General features: G+C 38.3%; 1 protein-coding gene across 1 annotated transcript in view; it reads right to left on the reverse strand.

Annotated features, from left to right (window-relative positions):
• STAT4 (signal transducer and activator of transcription 4) overlaps positions 1 to 18,570 on the reverse strand; it is a 39,851-nt gene extending 21,281 nt beyond the window's left edge. Inside the window, exons 1-8 of the mRNA XM_015817928.1 lie at positions 18,541 to 18,570; positions 11,948 to 12,076; positions 10,439 to 10,583; positions 8,544 to 8,642; positions 7,387 to 7,479; positions 6,008 to 6,086; positions 4,177 to 4,262; positions 1,974 to 2,125 (exon numbers count right to left, since the gene is read on the reverse strand). Of these exons, the coding sequence (XP_015673414.1) occupies positions 1,974 to 2,125; positions 4,177 to 4,262; positions 6,008 to 6,086; positions 7,387 to 7,479; positions 8,544 to 8,642; positions 10,439 to 10,583; positions 11,948 to 12,075 (782 nt within the window). The 5' untranslated portion in view covers position 12,076; positions 18,541 to 18,570. The remainder of the gene's footprint in view (positions 1 to 1,973; positions 2,126 to 4,176; positions 4,263 to 6,007; positions 6,087 to 7,386; positions 7,480 to 8,543; positions 8,643 to 10,438; positions 10,584 to 11,947; positions 12,077 to 18,540) is intronic.
• Between the last annotated feature and the right edge of the window lie 605 nt (positions 18,571 to 19,175).

Consider the following 19,175-nt stretch of genomic DNA (forward strand, 5'->3'; position numbering starts at 1 on the left):
GTATGACTCCCCCCCCCCCCCGGCTTTTTAGCAAGCAATTTTCTGCTCTTTCATGACATAGAAAATCAGCTACTTAGAATTAGAACTCTTCTTCTGGCTAATTATAAAACTAGACTTGCTCTCCTATATATGCTGAAAAAAGTATTCACGGCAACTTATGTCCAGTAATTCTCTGCTTCAAATGAAAGCAGCCTTAATTCTGTTTTATCACAGGCACAATTCTGAAAGCAAGTCAAATTTGCTTAATCCCTAACTCAGGTTTTTCTATAGCAGTCTTTCCCCAACAGACTCTTCAAGAAGAGGCCTGCTTTTATTCTGAAGACCTAATGAAAGCATGAATGTCAACTGCAGCATTATGGGAAGCTATTAATTTATATGTGCATATGTGCTTTAATTGCGTGGCAATAATATTTTGAAACACTTAATATTTAAGATGATAAATGAAAATGTAAATAGCAGGCATTCTTTCCTAAAGGCATTGGTAAAAATCCAGAAATGTCTATGTCTGCCAGCCAGATATATTTCCCAAGGCAGTACCATACTGTATAACAGTGATGGCGAACCTTTTAGAGACGGAGTGCTCAAACTGCAACCCAAAACCCACTTATGTATCATCGGGTGCTGGGTGGGCATGGCCCATTGGGCGGGCGTGGCCCATTGGGTGGGCCTGGCCGTGGTGGTAACGGCAGACTGGGTGGGACTAAAAAGTTCAATCAATCAATTCCAACTTTGCGAGGTTTTTTTCCCCGCGAGAAGTTGAAATTGATTGATTGGATTGAACCTTTTTTTTTGCACACGGCGGCGGAGGCCTAAAGCGAAAAGGTTTTATAAAACCCAGCTGAAGGCCTAGGACTGGGGCAACGGCGCACGTGCCCACAGAGAGGACTCTACGTGCCACCTGTGGCACGCATGCCATAGGTTCGCCACCACGGCTGTATAATTTAGTTAGAAGAGGCTATCCCAAAAGTGTTGTCTGTCTAGCTTGCACTGAAACGCAGTGTGGAACTACAAACTACAACTACTCTCTTCTATTGGAAGTACAAATGTAGCCTAGAAATAGAAAGCTGAATTGCATTTGTTCTGCAATCCAGTTCCAGAGAGAACAAGTGACCAAGAGCACGCTTGTTCCTTAAAACAGCACTCTCTGGGTCCAGGGTTAAAATATGTCATCTGATGGGACCCAGGAAACATGCTTTCTCTGTTGCTACTCCTGCCCTCTGGAGCCTCTGAATTTTTCTCCCAGGCCTTGAGCTTACCTGGATAGTGGGGTCCTTAAGCCTCATTTGCCCATGCAGTAATATTATTATGGTTTATCACACAATCAGCCAGTTGATTAGATAGGATTTGGCATTATTATTATTGGTTGCACACAACTAGATTATTATTCTGTATCACCATCATTTTATATAATTGCTGTTTGCCACCCAAAGTCATTCTGAACTGGGGAGCCACAAGTCCAGTACATTAGAATAATTCACTGGACTTATTTTGGATGCATGCAAGAAAACTACTTTTGCCGTATGTTTGGAGAACTTTCCATACAAACATGAGCTATAAATTCAGTTCCCTCCCTCCTTCCCAGTAGAAAGTGTGCTGCTTGCTAGACTACCAAATACTCATAGCAGAGAGATTTCACAGTCAGCTAACAGCCTCACAATGGCTTCACAATTTGGTATGAAAATATTACCTGTATGATTCAACTTCAATCCTTTTACTTTTATTTTACTGCTAAACAATTTCTAAGAATCAGGAGAGTCAGAAGCAGAGATCATTTAAAGAAGCATTATTTGTTGCCAATGCATGCCTCTTTCAATGATCTCTGTTTCTGACTCTTCTGATTCTTAGAAATTGCTGAACGATAATTTCTGTTAATCTCTCAGAAGAAACTTTTATTGACTAAACTGAGATGGAAAAGCCACAGAGCATCACATTTCCTGTTGCGCTTTATAGAGAAACAAGCGATAACACTTTACCAGTTTTGCAGCTGATCAAGCCCACTGTGTAGAGGGCCCCCAATGCAAGCGATTTGTTGCCGTCTCTTCCAGTCCAATAACTCTTCTATTAATATGTTATTCACCAAGGCATCAACCTCCCTTACTATTTGTGCCATTTTACTGAGAACTTCCTATAAAGGACAGGAGAGGTACCGTAGTTAGAGTCAAGAGAGAATTCATAAATGATCTGATTTGTATAACAACCTAAGCGGTGTTGTTCTTTAGCTTAATCTATACACATGGTTTGCTGTTGGTTAATTTATCACCATCCAGCATCAAAGCAGTGGCTAGTTTAAGAAACCATTTGTCTTCCAAGAAAGCAACTTGAGTACACGAGCAGCCACAAAACCCGAAGCTGCTTCTGTAGTATGGCTTCTGTGTCTTTAACTTTATTTTAAACTTTAACTACTACTGCTTTGAAAGGAAACACGTGCAGGGAAAGACAAGCCACTTAGCCTTCCACAGATCTGTATGTGATGCCCCCATCCCAAGTAGGAAAAACATGAAGGATCTTTTTTCTTATTAAATAAAAAACAAGGCAGTGAGAAAGTGCTGCCCAGTCAGATCATTCACAACAAACATTGCTGAGATACTAATTGAATCCAGTGATCTGCATGGCTCTCACCTTTGTGGCCTTCAAAAACTCCAGCCTTGGGTTAGGGCAGGGGTAGGCAACCTTGGCTCTTTTATGACTCGTGGACTTCAACTCCCAGAATTCCTGAGCCAGCTGGCTCAGGAATTCTGGGAGTTGAAGTCCACGAGTCATAAAAGAGCCAAGGTTGCCTACCCCTGGGTTAGGGTGATGATTAGGGTGGTTGTTTTGCTCCTTTGGCTGGGGGAAGAGAGTTGGCTGGGGTTTTTTTTTCTCCAGATAACACCATCTTCTCAAGTTTTATTTTGAGGTTTTAACTTGCCAAATTGTATTGCGTACAACTTATTTCTTGAGTATCTTGATTCTCATGACCTAACCTTTTGACACAACGGACTGCCAACTGCAACTGACATTTTTATTTACCAAGTATTTTGTTCAGCAACGTTGGAAGTAAGAAAGAGCAGGTAACATTTTGTTTGTAATGTCCAAAATTGACTGCTATATATAGTAAATGTTTGAAATGAACATGCACACACATTTTAAAATACACATACATTTTGAAAAATCTTTAGCCTGGACAAAATCTCAGTCTAATCTTTCAAAGCAAATATACATTGACCTTGCTAAACAAAACATTTGGAAAAAATAAAATATTTGGGAAACCTTCTGTTTAAAGTAACTAGCACTCCAGCATTAAGCTGTTGAAATTCAGCAGCAAAAATTGTCCTTTTCTTTTTGAGTTTAAGCAATGGAAGAGGTAAGTTAGGCTCTGAAGGGATCACTTCATCTATTTTCTGCAAAAAAAATCCCTGCCCCATCCTTGAAAATATTTTCAACCAAGCCCCCCCCCCCAAAAAAAAACCTATAGCTTTGCCCACTGTAGCAATATGACCTCATCATCATTGTATCCTTCTGAAGCCTTTGAAGACCAAAAATAATTTTGGGAAAGGATAGCCCCAACCAAAAAAAGTTTGACTTTTGGTTCTGAAGTGTCTAGTAATTCTATACCTTTTAAACCCTACAATTACTCTGTGTAGCAATTAAACATTCAATGTACTGTATGTGTTCTTGTCCAATATTTGCTGTATTATAGCTATCAAATAGCAATACAGTATATTGCAATATACAGTATATGTATATCTAAATCAGCGTTTCTCAATTTTGGCAAATTTAAGATGGGCGGGACTTCAACTCCCAAGACTAGCTGAGAAAAATCTGAGAAAGTCCACCCATCTTATCCATCTGAAACTTGCCAAGGTTGAGAAAAACTAGTCAAAATATTGACATGACTGTAGCAGTTATTAGATGTAAAGAAATTAGCCCTTGCTTCAGTGTTGTGTGGAGATTTCTGCTATGTCCTCCCTCCCTCCCCTGTTCCTCTGTGAGAGAATTTGGGAAGTTGCCCAGAGATAAATTAATGAAAAACCAACAAGAAGTTCTTAAAAACCTGGCCCAATTTTAAGAACTAGTTGTATTGGCTTTTTTTTTTGTAAATTTGGAATTACTTCTTAATTTGTAAGTAGAAAAAAAGGCCTTCCATAATGACTTTAAGCTCAACAAAGTATATAAATGACAAACAATTGAACCAACCTTTCTCTTGTAGTCTATGGTATTGAGCATTTCCTGCAACAACAGCATCTCCTGCTTCATCACAGGACTGTTTTTGTCATTCTGTTCTAAAAGGAGATATGTAGAACATGAAGCATAAGACCGGGGAAACCAGTCAAAACAGCATGTGCAAGTAGTTTTAAGGCAGCGTGTTTTCATTTTTTTTCCTATTGCACTTTTACTTTGCCTGCAACCAATGTTAGATAAACATAAACCTGTATCGCTCATTAAGTTTATAAATACATTACGGTATGCTATCTAATGTATTATGTCTTACTGTGTCTAAGTATGTTTTTGAAAAAGGAGTGAACATTAACCCAAATCAATACCCTGTCGGTATTCTGAATATTTTGTCTAGTTCTTTTAGATTTTAAAACTAAATGTCTTTTTTTCTAATAATAACTAGCCAACAACTGTTATTTGGTCTGAAAGCTCTGCCTCTTTTCCTCAGTGATGAATAAACCCAGGTTGGAGAGGAGATTTTTGAACAAGAAGTCCTTAACAAGAAGGTTGTTAAAGATCTCTTCTGTGCAAAGTTCTTTTTCTCTCATAGCTGAATTTCTAAAGGAACAAACCTATTATGATTCTCCTAGGCTGTATGCATTTTGGAGTATGCAAATATGGAAAGTTTATCTCTAGTTCTAAATGGGGTGATTCAGAGAAATGAACCCATTGCTGTTTATCGCTAACCATTTGTTAACCTTAGTTGGCTTGAACCATCCAGAGTAAAAGACAAATTACATGGAACTCTTAAATAACCCTGAATTTTCCTGCCATTTTATTTAAATAATAAAAAAAAAGCTTAGGATTGTTACAGTTAGAAATTCACATTTTCATTTCTAGCCATATGTGAACACAACCTGTTATCTTTTATATTAGAGCAGTATATAACTGCTGTTAATACATAAAGAATCCCATTAAAAACAAATTAATTAAGAATTTTCTTTCCCTTATTGGTCTGACTGCTGGAGCTCATTTAAATTAGAAAAAATAAGGAATTACAATACAAAATGTTATAGCCACAATGTGACTTAAAGATTAAATTGATAGAAAAAGAAGGTGTATCTTCATACATAAATACATGCCACTAATCTCAGGGATACTTATCTCCAGATTAAAATGCAGAGGGGCACGTTTTAGCTAGACTAATATTTTGCTGGATGTAGAATACATCAAGCTAAGATGTTAGGCATATTTTACTTGGAATTTATTTTGCAGGGAGTATGCATCAATAGTAGTCTGAGTCTTAATCAAATCCTGCCCGTCACTCCAAAAAGAAGACAGTGAAATGTTCAATGAAAATCTATAGCCTACGTCAGTGATGGCAAACCTATGGCATGTGTGCCAGAGGCGGCACTCAGAGCCCCCTCTGTGGGCACGCACGCCGTTGCCCCAGCCCCTCCTCCCCCCGTGGCCCCCTCCTCACCAGCAGCCCCCCCGGAGATTTGCCCTCAAACGCGGCCCGCACGGAGTAGTGCAGCCAAGAACATGGCGGCTGGGCAGCAGGGACAAGACTCTGCCCTCGTGCCCCATCGCATGCGGATGATGTGGGATGCGGACAAAGGGCGTGGCTGCCATGGTGCTGTTGGGCTGCCTGGGCAATCTGTGGCAGGCCGTGGAGGCGGTGGGTGGCTGGGGCAGGGGGGCGGGGGCTGGGGCTGGGACGGAGTGGGGCGGGCAGGGCGGGGCCAGTTTTTGGGCACTCGATCTCTAAAAGGTTCGCCATCACTGGCCTAGGTACAGCCAATTTTTAAACATATGCAAGTTTGAAAACCAGCATTTTTCCTTCATAGCATTGAGTGGGAAAGCTTACCTATGTTGCATATAGTTTTAAATCTGAAGTCAAACTCCTCTTGCAAATCTTCTAAATATTTGATGTCTTGTTCTGTCAGCTGTTTTCAGATTAAATGCATTGAGTAGTAAGTGGATCTAATATAGTCCATAGCTTTAAGCAAACAATAATAACATTCCTAAGAAGCTTGAGTTTCTCTGAAATGGAATGGAAATGCTACAATTGCTATCTTCTTCCTTAGTGGGAAAAGCAGCTGGGATTACAAATCATACTAAACCAAAAAGTGGATTGATTTTTACCCAACCAATTTTAGTTTATTCAGCAAAACACTGTAAATGGTATCATGCTGTATCACAGTGTTTCTCAACCTTGACAATTTTAAGGCATGTGGACTTCAACTCCCAGAATTCCACAGCCAGCAATGCTGGCTGTGGAATTCTGGGAGTTGAAGTCCACATGCCTTAAAATTGTCAAGGTTGAGAAACACTGCTGTATCACATGCTGTAGATATATAGTGCATTTATGCATGTCTATTCAGAAGCAAGTTCCAATTTGTTCACTGGTGCTTATGCTTAGATAAGCATGCACAGAATTGCAGTCTTAAATTTTTCTTTTCTTTTTAATAAAAAAAGTACAGCTCACAGGAAAAAAAGTTAGTTTCAATGAGAGGAGATCAGCTGAATTCAAGAGGGCAATACTACGTATTTAAAAGGATTTTGCAGGGGTTCATAATTCCAAAGAAGCCTTGCCTGCCTTGGCTTAATTTGCCAGCTCCCAAGAATATCAGTGTAACAGAATTAGTGGACAGCATTCTCAAGTACTGGAGATATAGCTGCAAAGAAATCTTCTACCCCTGATAAATTAACAATAACAATTTTCAGGTCAAAGCTCTGAATGGGGACATTTCAATGAGTTATGCCTCACTTCTACTACTGTACCACAAAAGGGCAACAGTCCAATTTCCATCATATATCATTTCATTCTTCTGTACCTGTGGATCTAGTTTCAAATTATCATCAAACTTAACCCATATAAAAATAATTGATATCCCTCTAGGTAATCCTCAACTTACAGTAATGCAGCCCAAATTTCAGTCTTAAGTCATGATGGTCATAGGTTGAGGCACCCTTATGACCAACCTGATTTTACAACCTTTTTTGCAATGGTTGTTAAGCAAATGAAGTGGTCATTTGTTGAGTCAATGCATTCCATTGGTTGTTTTTTTGCTGGAAACTGGGTGACTGCAGGGTGTGTGTTCCATTGTCAGAACTCCAGAACTGGGTTGTAAATACCATTTGGGGGGGGGTCGTTGTAACTTTGAACAGTTGTTAAGAGTGGACTACTTATATATGAGATCTTTGATATATCAAATATTAGATGTACAAACTGTAATAACTTGCCTGTGTACTGTTCTTAATTTCAGAACCTTTGAGCTCAATTTTTCTTTGCCTTTCTGAACCCAAGTAGTTTTGTAGTGACTTTTCTAGAGGTCCCTGGAAAAAGAATTTTGACAAATCAGTTTATTAATACTTTCCCATTTAGCACAGATTATTTAATGACAAGTTTTAGTGAGAGGGAACGGATTAAATTCAATAAGGCCAATTAGCTTTTGGTAATAGTTCCTGTTTGTTCAGCTTTTTCAAAGGCAACATATACATGTGGGTATCAGTTACAAAAAGTATTGCTGGTAAATGGAGATAATTGGACTGCCACAGGTATATTAATTGTGATCTAAAAACAGCCCAAAGGAGAGTTTTAACAATGATGAGCATTCAATGGCAAATCAAGATATGTTTAGCAACCTGAGACCTCTGCATAGTACAGAATTTATTTCAAAGGAAAAACTTAAAATGAAGAATAGCAGTACATCTTCTCATCTCTCATCTTAAAAAAAAAAGATACAGGGAAACTATTCCATGAAGCTTCAGTTGATCTACGGTACGGGTGTCTAACTCGATTGTATCACGTGACGTATCATGATGTTTTTTGCCTTTGCGAAGCCAGGGTGGGCGTGGGCCTGCGTGTGACGCATCCGGCCCACGGACTGCCAATTTGACACCCCTGATCTACTGCATAGATATCTCTCATTATTTGCCCAACTTTTCTATTTCCAGTTCCTCAGCATCCTTCTTGTACTGGGGTAACCAAAACTGGTCTCAGGTTTTCAGGTACAGTTTGATTAGTACTCTATAGAAATAGAAATACTATTGCATTGATTTTTTTTGGCAACTGCAACAGACTGCTGTCTCAGGCTCATTCTCAGATCCTTATAGATCTTTCTCATAAGTACTATCGCTGAGGCACAAAATATCCCTATTTTATGCCTCTGTGTATGTGGGGGGGAGGGGGAAACGGGGACATTCTTTTATAAGACAAATCTTATATTTCTTACTACTGAACAGCAATTTGATGGATTTAGGACCAATGTTCAAACCTAAAAAGATCCTTTTAAACTTGACCCAGTCTTCTGAAGTATTAGTATATTGAAGCTTTGCAAATTTGATGGGCATTCCTTCTATCTCCTCCTCCTCCTCCAGGTCATCATCACAAAAATTACCTGAACTGGCATACTGGCTGAAGCCAATACTCTTCTTTCTTCTCTTAAACAGTTTGAAATAACCAGTGCTATATGTAGAGGATTACTTTGATATTTTGCCTGAAAAACAAAGTTAAAGAAACATAAGAAAGATCTAATCCGTACCCAATAGCAGAAGTTGGCCACATACAGTAGAACAGCCATGAAGTCATTACAGAAAATTCAGGTCCATTCTTGATATGCATGTAATATACCTCATTGCATACATGAAGTTAATTATATGAATCGTAGTATCTCTCTGAATATTCATAGTCTTTTCTATCATTTCTTTATTTTTCCCCATTTTGTCTGTACTGTTTCTCTCAAACTTGTATTTGGTTCTCTGACAAAAGGTAGGCAAGACATTCAATATCTGAAGTTTTCACTATCATTGTATCCGCATGCTGCAATAAGTTTCTTACCCACTTAGTCTTTCATAAAAAGCTTACATGAAGCTCACAAGATATTAAATTATTTAAGGGACTACAGCCGGGACATTTTACCAATAAACTTGGGTGATTGTTGTGTGCATCGCTGAGAGGTTAATTTCTGGCTTTCCTTTAAATCTTTATATATTGTATGTTTTCTTTTATCCTCTCTTTTCCTAACCTTCCGTTCTACCAATTCTCCCGTATCAGAATCTGACTAATAGAAAGGTCTTTGACCGGCACAAAATATCTTAATATAAGAACATAGAGGGTGCTCTGTTGGATGGGATCCTTGATCCATCTAGTCAATCAATCTGTCCTCATGGTAGCCAACCAATCATACAAGGAAGCCCTCTAGTCTCCCAGCATATGGCCTTCAAAGGCAGCCCTGCTCCAATGGGATCTAGTGAGGAGGTTGATTCTCAGGAGGGAAGGGTGCCTTCCAGAGAAGTAAGAAGCAAATCAGTCCAGATATTGGGTGTGAGAGAAACAGAAGGAAGAAGCCCTTTACTAATAGTTCATAAACTGTAGATGAGACAGTGGAGTCCCCAGTCTGGCAAAATGTTGTCTGTAAGTGTTAAACAATAAAGAACTCATCTTGGAAGATTTACCATGTATCATTCTTGGTTTTGAGCTCGACACCTGCTGCCATCAAGGCTGACAGCTATTGATCCTCAGCAGAACAGAATGAATTATCCTCATATATTTAAGATCAAGGTTTATGGCTTTTAGTTTAGGTACAGCTTACTAACTTATGGAGGAGAAGTATAATGCTGGGAAAGATTCAGGCACATCAGAGACACGCTGGTTTTTGCACATCATGGTCAATACACACATAACTGAATATATAATTTGAGTAAAAATCTTAACTCTGTAACCCTTTGTCTGTAACAAAGCCATGCTGCTGTTCCCAAATTTTGCTCATTGTCATTTCATACCCTTTTGATCAGAATTCTACCAAACACCTTCTCAGTTAATAAACAAATTCCTCCTGTAATTTTTGGTGTCTGTTTTTGCAATCTTTCTGAAATCTTCTGCAACTTTTGTATAGAGGAACAATAATGGCCTTTTTCCAATTGTCAGGCAAAGTTAATCTTCACACACATTAAAAAAAAGTTTCATATCCACTCCATAAACAAACCACATCCATACTGTAACATTTCTGTGGCTATACTACAACTCACCCTTTTTTCAATATTCTATCATCATTTATTACTTCCTTTTTATCAGGCTTTGACTTGGTCACTGACATTTATTGCATAGCATTCATTCCAATTTCACACTGCAACACACATTATAGTGTTTATATAATGGATACGTGCAGTATATACTCTATCAATAATGAAGACTGCATAGTTTATATCAGAAAGTATGCATGTTTGCAGCTTGCTTTACATTTCAAGATGTAAATCTGCAGGAGATTTCTTTGCAATTCTTTTTTAAACTCACCTGAAGAACTTTTCTGACTTTCTTTAGGTTATGTATCAAAAGGAGATTCTTCTCCTGAGAAACACGCTCTAAATGCTCATCCAGTTTTATGAATAAGTTATGCAACAGCATTGCCGCTGTGGACTCATTGCTATAGGCAGATTCCCTTTGCAACAGGAAATAGATAAGAAAAAAAATACATATATCAAAAATAGTACTGTTTTCAAAATCATTTGTTCAAGAGAAATACTAGGCACTAAATGGGAGGCCAACAAATTGGTTATACAAATTCTGTTTTTATCTAAAGAAAATATTCTGTATATAATGTAAGTCACGTCTTCAAGGATATTATTGAGCATAATGTAAATTATATACAGAATATTATTATAATATTATAAAGTTAAAATAAAATAAAATAATATATAGGATTGAAAGCTAATAAAATTCTGAGTTTACTTTTTAAAACGCTCTCTTCAGCTTTAAAACAGCACATATGTACTGTATTTAAAGATGTAATATTTACATATTTGTACACATATACAGTATATTTTCAATTAAATGCTACTCTATGTAGTCCTAACATTAAAATAGAAAAATGATAAACTGCTTATGAAAATTAACATCTGACCATAAATGTGAGAATATTATCAATATATTGATTTCTATCTGTGTAGGAATGAAGAAAGGATGGAGAATTAATTTAAAATTAATCATTGGAATTAATTAATAATTGCTGATATGTACTATCTAGAGTTTTGAATCTGGATACAGCTGTGTTGACAAAAAGAAGTACTATACACTTCCTCTAAAAACAATCTTCAGGGTGCATTTTATAAACCAAAATATTTTATAGTTTGACATGTTTATCTCCATATATCTTTCAGTATCAAAGACAATAATCATAATAGAATGATTATTTCAAACATTAAATGGGTTAATATATTCACTGAACTTTCTTTGTAGGTAACAAAATGGCTATAACAATGACAAAAATATAGAAAGAGAGGGAACATTAATTCATAAAGATATGGTCATATTTTACTATATACTTTCCAAATTATGCTTGATGGAGTAGGCTTATGGAATATGAAATTATGTAAAATTATAGTACTATTAATTCTGTAGGTTTTGAATTATTTGTTATGTCTATTGCATCTTTACTCGTTTAATGCTGCTTAAACATGTACAGCCACAGATTTGATGCAAAACAACAATATTTTATTTTTATTTGGATAATAAAATAACTGTATTCCCAAGAAGGGTGGGGGGTTCTGCCCAGGAAGCTATATCTGTATACAACAGTGCTTCTCAAACTTGGCAGCTTGAAAATGTGTGGACCTCAACTCCCAGAATTCCTAACCAGCAAGTTGTGGAATTCTGACTGAGGAATTCTGGGAATTGAAGTCCACCCATCTTCAAGTTGACAAAGTTGAGAAACACTCAACAGTAAATACAATGCAAGCTATATCTGCCTATTCAGCAGTGTCCTAATATTCAAGGCAGAAAAGAAAAAAAATTGTCCAAACTTACCAGTCCTGGTTTTCGATCCACTGTGCTAAAAGATGTCGAATTTCCATGGGAAAGATGTCATCGTAAATCTGGTCTATTTGCTCTAAAAAACAGGGTTCCAACTGCTGCACTTGATTCCACTGAGACATGCTAAAAAGAAATAGGCTTGCTTTTTGAGATAAGAAAGATGGTATCTTTCGAATATGTTGGATTGCAATTTCCAGAATAGCTGGCCAGTATGATTTGCAAAATTGCCGGGTAAGAAAAATTCAGAGAGGACTTAACAGCCACTCTCCTTTTCAGACAAATGAAAGTTGCTGGTTAGAGGTAAATCATATATGCAAAGTTTGAAGGATATAGTTATTTCATATTTTGTCCCAGTTTCCTTTGTATTAAAGAAATTATATTATTGAATGAACGTAGTTTATCAGTTTGAAAGTAAGAAACTTATTAATTGCCAAGATAATTTCATACACTGTGCAATTTTGGCACTGTAAATGTTATGGGTATAATCTCCTGCTACAGTCTGACAGACAGTAACAGTCTATTGTCCCTGCTTAAAATCTCTGCTTTAATTACTTTATTGTGGTGGCACAGTGGTTAGAATGCAGTATTGCAGGCTAATTCTGCCAACTGCCAGCAGTTCGATCCTGACCAGCTCAAGGTTGACTCAGCCTTTCATCCTTCTGAGGTCGGTAAAATGAGGACCCAGGCTGTTGGGGGCAATATGCTGACTCCATAAACCACTTAAAGAATGCTGTAAAACACTATGGAGAGGTATATAAATCTAAGTGCTTTTGCTATTGCTACTTTATCTTTCTTCCATTGTTTTATATCTGTGTGTGCTATTCAAATACTTCAAAACTTGGTGCAGGTTGGGAGTTATGCTTTCTTTTCCCCTCTTTTTCTCGAAGAAAAAAATAGTATTGTAGTATACAATTCCTGAAGCATCAGCAGTAGAAAAATAGAGAAGATTGTTTCTAAAGCACATTTTGGAATTCTGTTGCTAAAATCCCATATTTAGTATTGGAAGACAATACTTGTTATTAATCAGAATGTTAACAAAACCCAGTTGACATTTCTTTATTATCCCCATATTTTGTTTCATCAATCTTATTCTGTGTACAGTAGCTGTACACAGAGGACTACAATTTTTCTTGTACCTTCAGGGCATTTGCCTTATACCTCCAACACCACCTGGCTGCTGCACATGAGAACAAAAAAGGGCATATTGTAAAGAAATAGGCATGAGCATTGATTTTGACAGAGCAGATCTGGCCTTTGCGTGGTGCAATTCTATTTTCTCGATTTTATAAAAAAATGCTTTCTATTTCTTATTATAATACCTTTACAATTCTGCTAATGCAGAATATTTATTCATTTAAACTATCTGTCTAAAATATTGACATGACTCACACTTAAAATACTATTCAAAAGACAGATTTCAAAAAGCAATAAAATAAAGGAACAACGTTCAGAAATATTAATTTGGGGGGGAGGTGTGCCTTTGAGTCAGTGTTGACTCCAGGCGACTGCTGGGACTTGACTTTCTTGACAAAATTTCAGAAATAGTTTGCCGTTGTCTCCTATCTAGGGCTGAAAAAGGGACTGGCCCAAGGTCTGGCTTTGTGCGTTATGTAGGACTAGAACTCACGGTCTCTTGGTATCTAGCCTGATCCCTTAACCACTTACCAAACTGGCTCTTTAATATTGATTTTAACCATTTTAAATGCAGTTCTCGATAAATACAGAAAGGAAACTTAGGATCACAGAATCCCAAGAGTTGGAAGTGCAGTGCATGATGCTGGTAGGTACCAGGATGATCTAACCTCTAAGGATCACCAGATTGTAACACCAACTAGAGTAGACGATCATTGAAGTATATCAGATTTCATACTCAGGAAAACTGCCATGACTTGTTCCCTGCTGGAACAGCTGGACAGATCATAACCCTCAACACATCAGCAACCAGATCACTGATGAGGTCTGTCAGACTATCTCCATGGTCAAAACTGTGCTGGGAAAAGATGAAAAAAGCTATTTTAAACCTGGAACAGCAAAAGATGGCTTTAAGCTTCCTCTGGTATTGGCTAGCAATAGCACTTAGATTTATATACCACTTCACTGTGCTTTACAGCCCTCTCTAAGTGGTTTACAAAGTCAGCATATTCCCCCCCCAGCAATCTGGGTCCTCACTTTACTGACCTCGGAAGGATGGAAGGCTGAGTCAACCTTGAGCCTAGTGAGGTTCAAACTGCCAAATTGCTGGCAATCAGCAGTCAGGAGAATTAGCCTGCAATACTGCATTCTGACCACTGCGCCACCACGGCTAGGTGTGACATGAAGGCCACAGCATGAGGACACAACATGAAAAAAAGAGATTGTTTGGGCATCTTTGTGCTGTAATTAGATGCAACTGAAGAAAAACTCACTCTTCTTGGTCCCAACTAAATGGATATTAAGATGATAATGATTTAAATGGCAAATTGACACAGCAAGTAATAGCTGTTCAAAGTCCTGGGTCTAAAACATTCATGGTCTATAATGCAATCACCCAAGTTTGAATTTTTTTCTGTTAATAAATTGAATGCCAATGCAGTTTTTCAAACAGAAAACCGATAAGCTCCACATGCACTCGATTCGGGATAAACTGAGTTTTCAAATAGTCTTCAAAGTAAGCTTTATGGGCAGAACATTGAAGTAATCCAGGTGTGCTGTAATTAAAACATAATTTGAGCTGAGAAGCCATGAAGTATGTAAGAACTATATCGATAAGTGGAATATTTGAGAGTGAATGGAATACTACAATAAAAGATTTGTTCAAACAGTTTTATCCCAGATTCTATCATTCAGGAAACACCTTTTTCTACAATGAGATTCCACTCGGTTTTTCCACTACTAACTGCTCCCATTAAATAGGACGAGCAAGAGTCAAACGCACACATAGCTGACATCTTATCTCCAAAACCCTTCAAGCTGCATAAGCTAAAATTCATCCAATTTAACTAGACAATCAGGAGCTAAACATGTACTGCCTAATATTATTCTTATAGTAGCATCCAAATCAAAATGGAAATGAAGACTTTAGAAACTGGCCATCACAAGATGCTAAGCACAGACCAGTACTGCTAGCTTGCATGGAATAATTCCTGTGCTAACAGAGAAATAAACTTTTTGCTACTTCACTGAACAGACTCTATCGAATATGTATTTGATTATATTCATCCCAACTTTTCCAGCTCTATGACTCTAGCCATTTCACTTCCTAACTTCAAGCTTTGACTAAGATTTCAATAAAACAAATGGCAACAGAAGACACAGATGTTTCCAAAAGTTATTAGCCATTTTGGATGGATTAGCCTCCTAGAGTAGACCATCCTGCCTCTGAAAGTACCACAAAACCTAAACCAGGGGCCTTCAAACTTGACCCTTTTATGACTTGTGGACTTCAACTCCCAGAATTCCTCAGCCAGGCACACTACTAGTTACTAGTATGCTTTCAGATGAAAAATACATATCAACAGGTAATACAGAGTTATTCCTAATTTTATTTCTTAATAGTTTTTCTTCCAGAAGAAGAAATGGTGGATTGAATATAGCTTTGTGAAAAGTGGAGCCAATACTTCAATGAAGATTGAAGATGGGAGATGGAAAGAAGATAACATTTGTTGTATTCTAAAAGGAAATGATAAGTTATTAAAATTGTTTATACTTCTTGTGATGAAGGTTGGAAGTTATTTCTTTACATATTTCTTTTCTGTTTCTTACTATACCGTATTTTTCCTTTCTTTTCTCTTTTTAGTTTTGCATTTAATAGGAATTCCTTGAAAGTTTCCTATTCCTTGCAGCTGTATGCTCTTTCCCAAAATTTGTAAGATTTGGGACAATTCTCCAATCACTTCAGCAAGATTTTGGGGAAGAGCACATAGCTGCAAGGGATAGGAAAGTTTCACAGAATTTCTATTAAATGCATGTTTATATTTGATACCCATATTCTGCAAGTTATTTTAGGTCTGTTAACTTAGGTAATTTGGTTCTTATTGATACAGTATTGGACAGAGCAATATAATTCACTGCAGCATTTGATGGATTCTCAATTTGCTGTTTGGGCTAACAGAATCATTATATGGATTAACATAGTAGGGCTGTAGTAATTCATTGTGATTACAAGTTCATTGTGTCATTAGAAGATAATTGTGATTACAAATTTCATGGCCCAGTAAGGAGTTTAAAACCTAAAATGAAGAAGTTGCTTTAAGCTTAATATTTTAATAAGAGTACTTATAGAAATGCTAGATGAGTCTCTATCATCTCTGACTGACACATATACACACACAATCTACAAAGAATAATGTTGAACTCAGAAAAGAATTACAGTATTGTTTTATCTGTAAGAAAATGTGTGTAAAGTAGTATTGGCCAACCAATAAAAATGCAATTATGAACACATTTACTAACTATGACCCACTAAAAACTGCATATGTTACTGTGCATAAAATCACATAAAATATTTGATATGTCCTCTGCAAAAGTAAATCATACTATACAGAAATAAACTCTACAAAAGTCAGTGGGATTTAATCCCAGAGAAGCATACAGAGAATTAGAGTCTTAGTTTTGTTTATTATATAGTTAATATGTTTGTTTTATAGTACTCTGCAAAGTACAATTGTACTGCAAGAAGCTTGATGTCTTTCTAAATGAATCATTTTGATTATGGCATAATCTATAGTGAACCAAGCCATCCACAAAAACATCTGTGATTATAATTCTGTGAGGATGTGCAACTCCATTAAACTATGCACTCAAATGGTTTTTGCCAAGATTAGGAGATAATCTTGCAACTTTAGTTTTAAAAGTACCAGGACTCCATCAACAACTACCAGGCATCACTCAAAACATGGCATCTCATGAAAGAAAGCACAACTCAGCAAACAACGCAAAGCAGTCTTTGACCGCATTAACAAAATTAACTGCATTAAAATCGGTGTGTATGTGTGTCTTCAAGCATTTTTTTTTATTCCAAGTTATATTCTGACTCTTGGTGACTGGCCAGGACTAGTCCCATTAGTTTTATTGGCAAGATTTGCAGAACTGGCTTGTCACTGCCTCCTTCTATGACTGAGAGAGAGAAACTGGATCAAGTTCACAGAGTTGGCTTCCTGCCAAAGGAAGGCAGAACTAGAACTCACTGTATCCTGGTTTCTAGCCTGATGCCTTAACCATTACACCAACCTGGCTCTCACTGCATCAAAATTATTACAGTGTAGTAATTTTGTGTACTCTGCACTAGTTAGACCACGCTTAAAATATTGCTTCCAGTACTGGGGTCCACAGGTTAAAAGGAACTTTAAAAAACAGGAATGGATTCAAATGAGAGATATCAAGAAGTAAGAGGTTTGAAAACAAAGTTCTATGAGACACAGTTAAAAGAACTACAGGTTTAGCTTGTAAAAGAAAAAAAATGAGAGGAGACATGAGAGGAGTCTATAAGTATTTAAAAGGCTGTTCCTGTGCAAAACAGGGTGGACTTGTTCTCTGTCGCAACAAAGTACAGGACAGAATCCAATGAGTTGAAATTAAATGAAATAATAATGAAATAATTAATAATTAAATTAATTAAATATTAATTAAATAAAATATATAAAAAGAAGGCTGAAGATTAGGAGAAACTTCTTGATAGGAAGAGCTGCTCAGCCATCAATCAGTCTGTCCTACCCTCTTACTGAAAGTTTTAGAAAATGGATTACGGTAAATAAATGTTTATGGAGATTCTCAGTCATCCAGGCCACGGTTGTCCCAAAGATGCTTTTTTCACGAAGCAACTGGACTTTTTGCCTCGTGAAAAAAAGCACCTTTGGGCTTACAGTAGATAAGTTACCTGTTTGGGGGAGGGGGGATGATTTAATGGATTCCTGCATTTAGCTGAGGTTGGACCAGATAATGCATAAGAACCCTTTCAATTCAGGCCCACTGCCATTCGATCCTCTAATAGTATCACACTAGATCTGGTATCTCTTAGCCCTAGCATGGGCTAAGGCCAGTGTTTCTCAACCTTGACAATTTTAAGGCATGTGGACTTCAACTCCCAGAATTCCACAGCCAGCATTGCTGGCTGTGGAATTCTGGGAGTTGAAGTCCACATGCCTTAAAATTGTCAAGGTTGAGAAACACTGGGCTAAGCTAAGGTGGAGATTTAAAATCGCCAGAAGTCCCGCCAACTGTTCTATGGAGTTTATTCCCAAGGAACACCCCAAGCTCAACTAGATATTAAATGTGCTATAATTGTTTCTGAACAATCACGTCTAGGATTGCACTACAAACTACCTGACGCTCATTTTAAAAAACGGAGATTAAAACAACGGTCCACGGCAGAACAAATTATCTTGCGGAACATTAAAACTTGAGCCTTGGCCGAAGGCTGATTTAGCGCAAGGGGTTTTGCAGCGCTCAGGACAACGGAACAACTGAACCAAGGCGTGCGCCGATTTCTTCTAGCCCTGGACTTGGGTTGGCTTCATCCCGAGATGCCTCCTCTACTAATGGCAGATTCCTTCCCCCCCCCCCCCATTACACACAAACACACATATACACTCCCGCCTCCCCTGCTTTACCTGGGAATTAACTCGGCTGCACCGACTGCGCCAGGTTGCGCGCTCCGAAAGGGATGGTTAGAAAGCCTCCGGTCTGTCGACCCTCCCGGCCCCCTTGCAGCTGCAAGTGCGAAGCGACGCCACCCGCAGAAGCTTCGGCTGTTCTTTAAGGTGGGCGCGCGCCCTCGGTTCGGGGAACTTTCTTGCGGGCGACGTCACCCGGGGAGGAAGCGGGAGGGAGGGAGGGAGGAGGCGGAGGAGAGCGCGCGCGAGGCGGGAGAAAAGAGGGGAGTTCCCCCCCCCCCTGCGGGCTTTTTGCCAAAGTCTCTGCTGCCTTGAAGCGCTACTTCCTCCGGAGTTTTTTTTTTTTTTTTCTTCCTCTGCCTCGCTTTCTTCGCCCGCCCTGGGTTTCTTCGAGGCAAGGGGTGCGCTGGCAGATTTGACCTATACTGACCTAGGGAGAAAGCCCCACCGCCGTCCCATGCTTGCTCCTCCCCTCCCCGAGTTACACCCCCATGAGATTGCTGAAAGAGGTGCGAAGTGTGCTACTTTGGGTTCGCGTCTGCTCTGAAAATTGTAGCTCTCCGCAGTGAGAAGCCCTCCCTTTCCCGGGTAGCTAAGAGACCTGTTGTGGCTTACTGGGTGAGGGGAAAATA

The sequence above is a fragment of the Protobothrops mucrosquamatus genome, unplaced genomic scaffold, assembly GCF_001527695.2.
Source record: "Protobothrops mucrosquamatus isolate PMUCROS unplaced genomic scaffold, P.Mucros_1.0 scaffold656, whole genome shotgun sequence".
Taxonomy (NCBI): Eukaryota; Metazoa; Chordata; class Lepidosauria; order Squamata; family Viperidae; genus Protobothrops; species Protobothrops mucrosquamatus.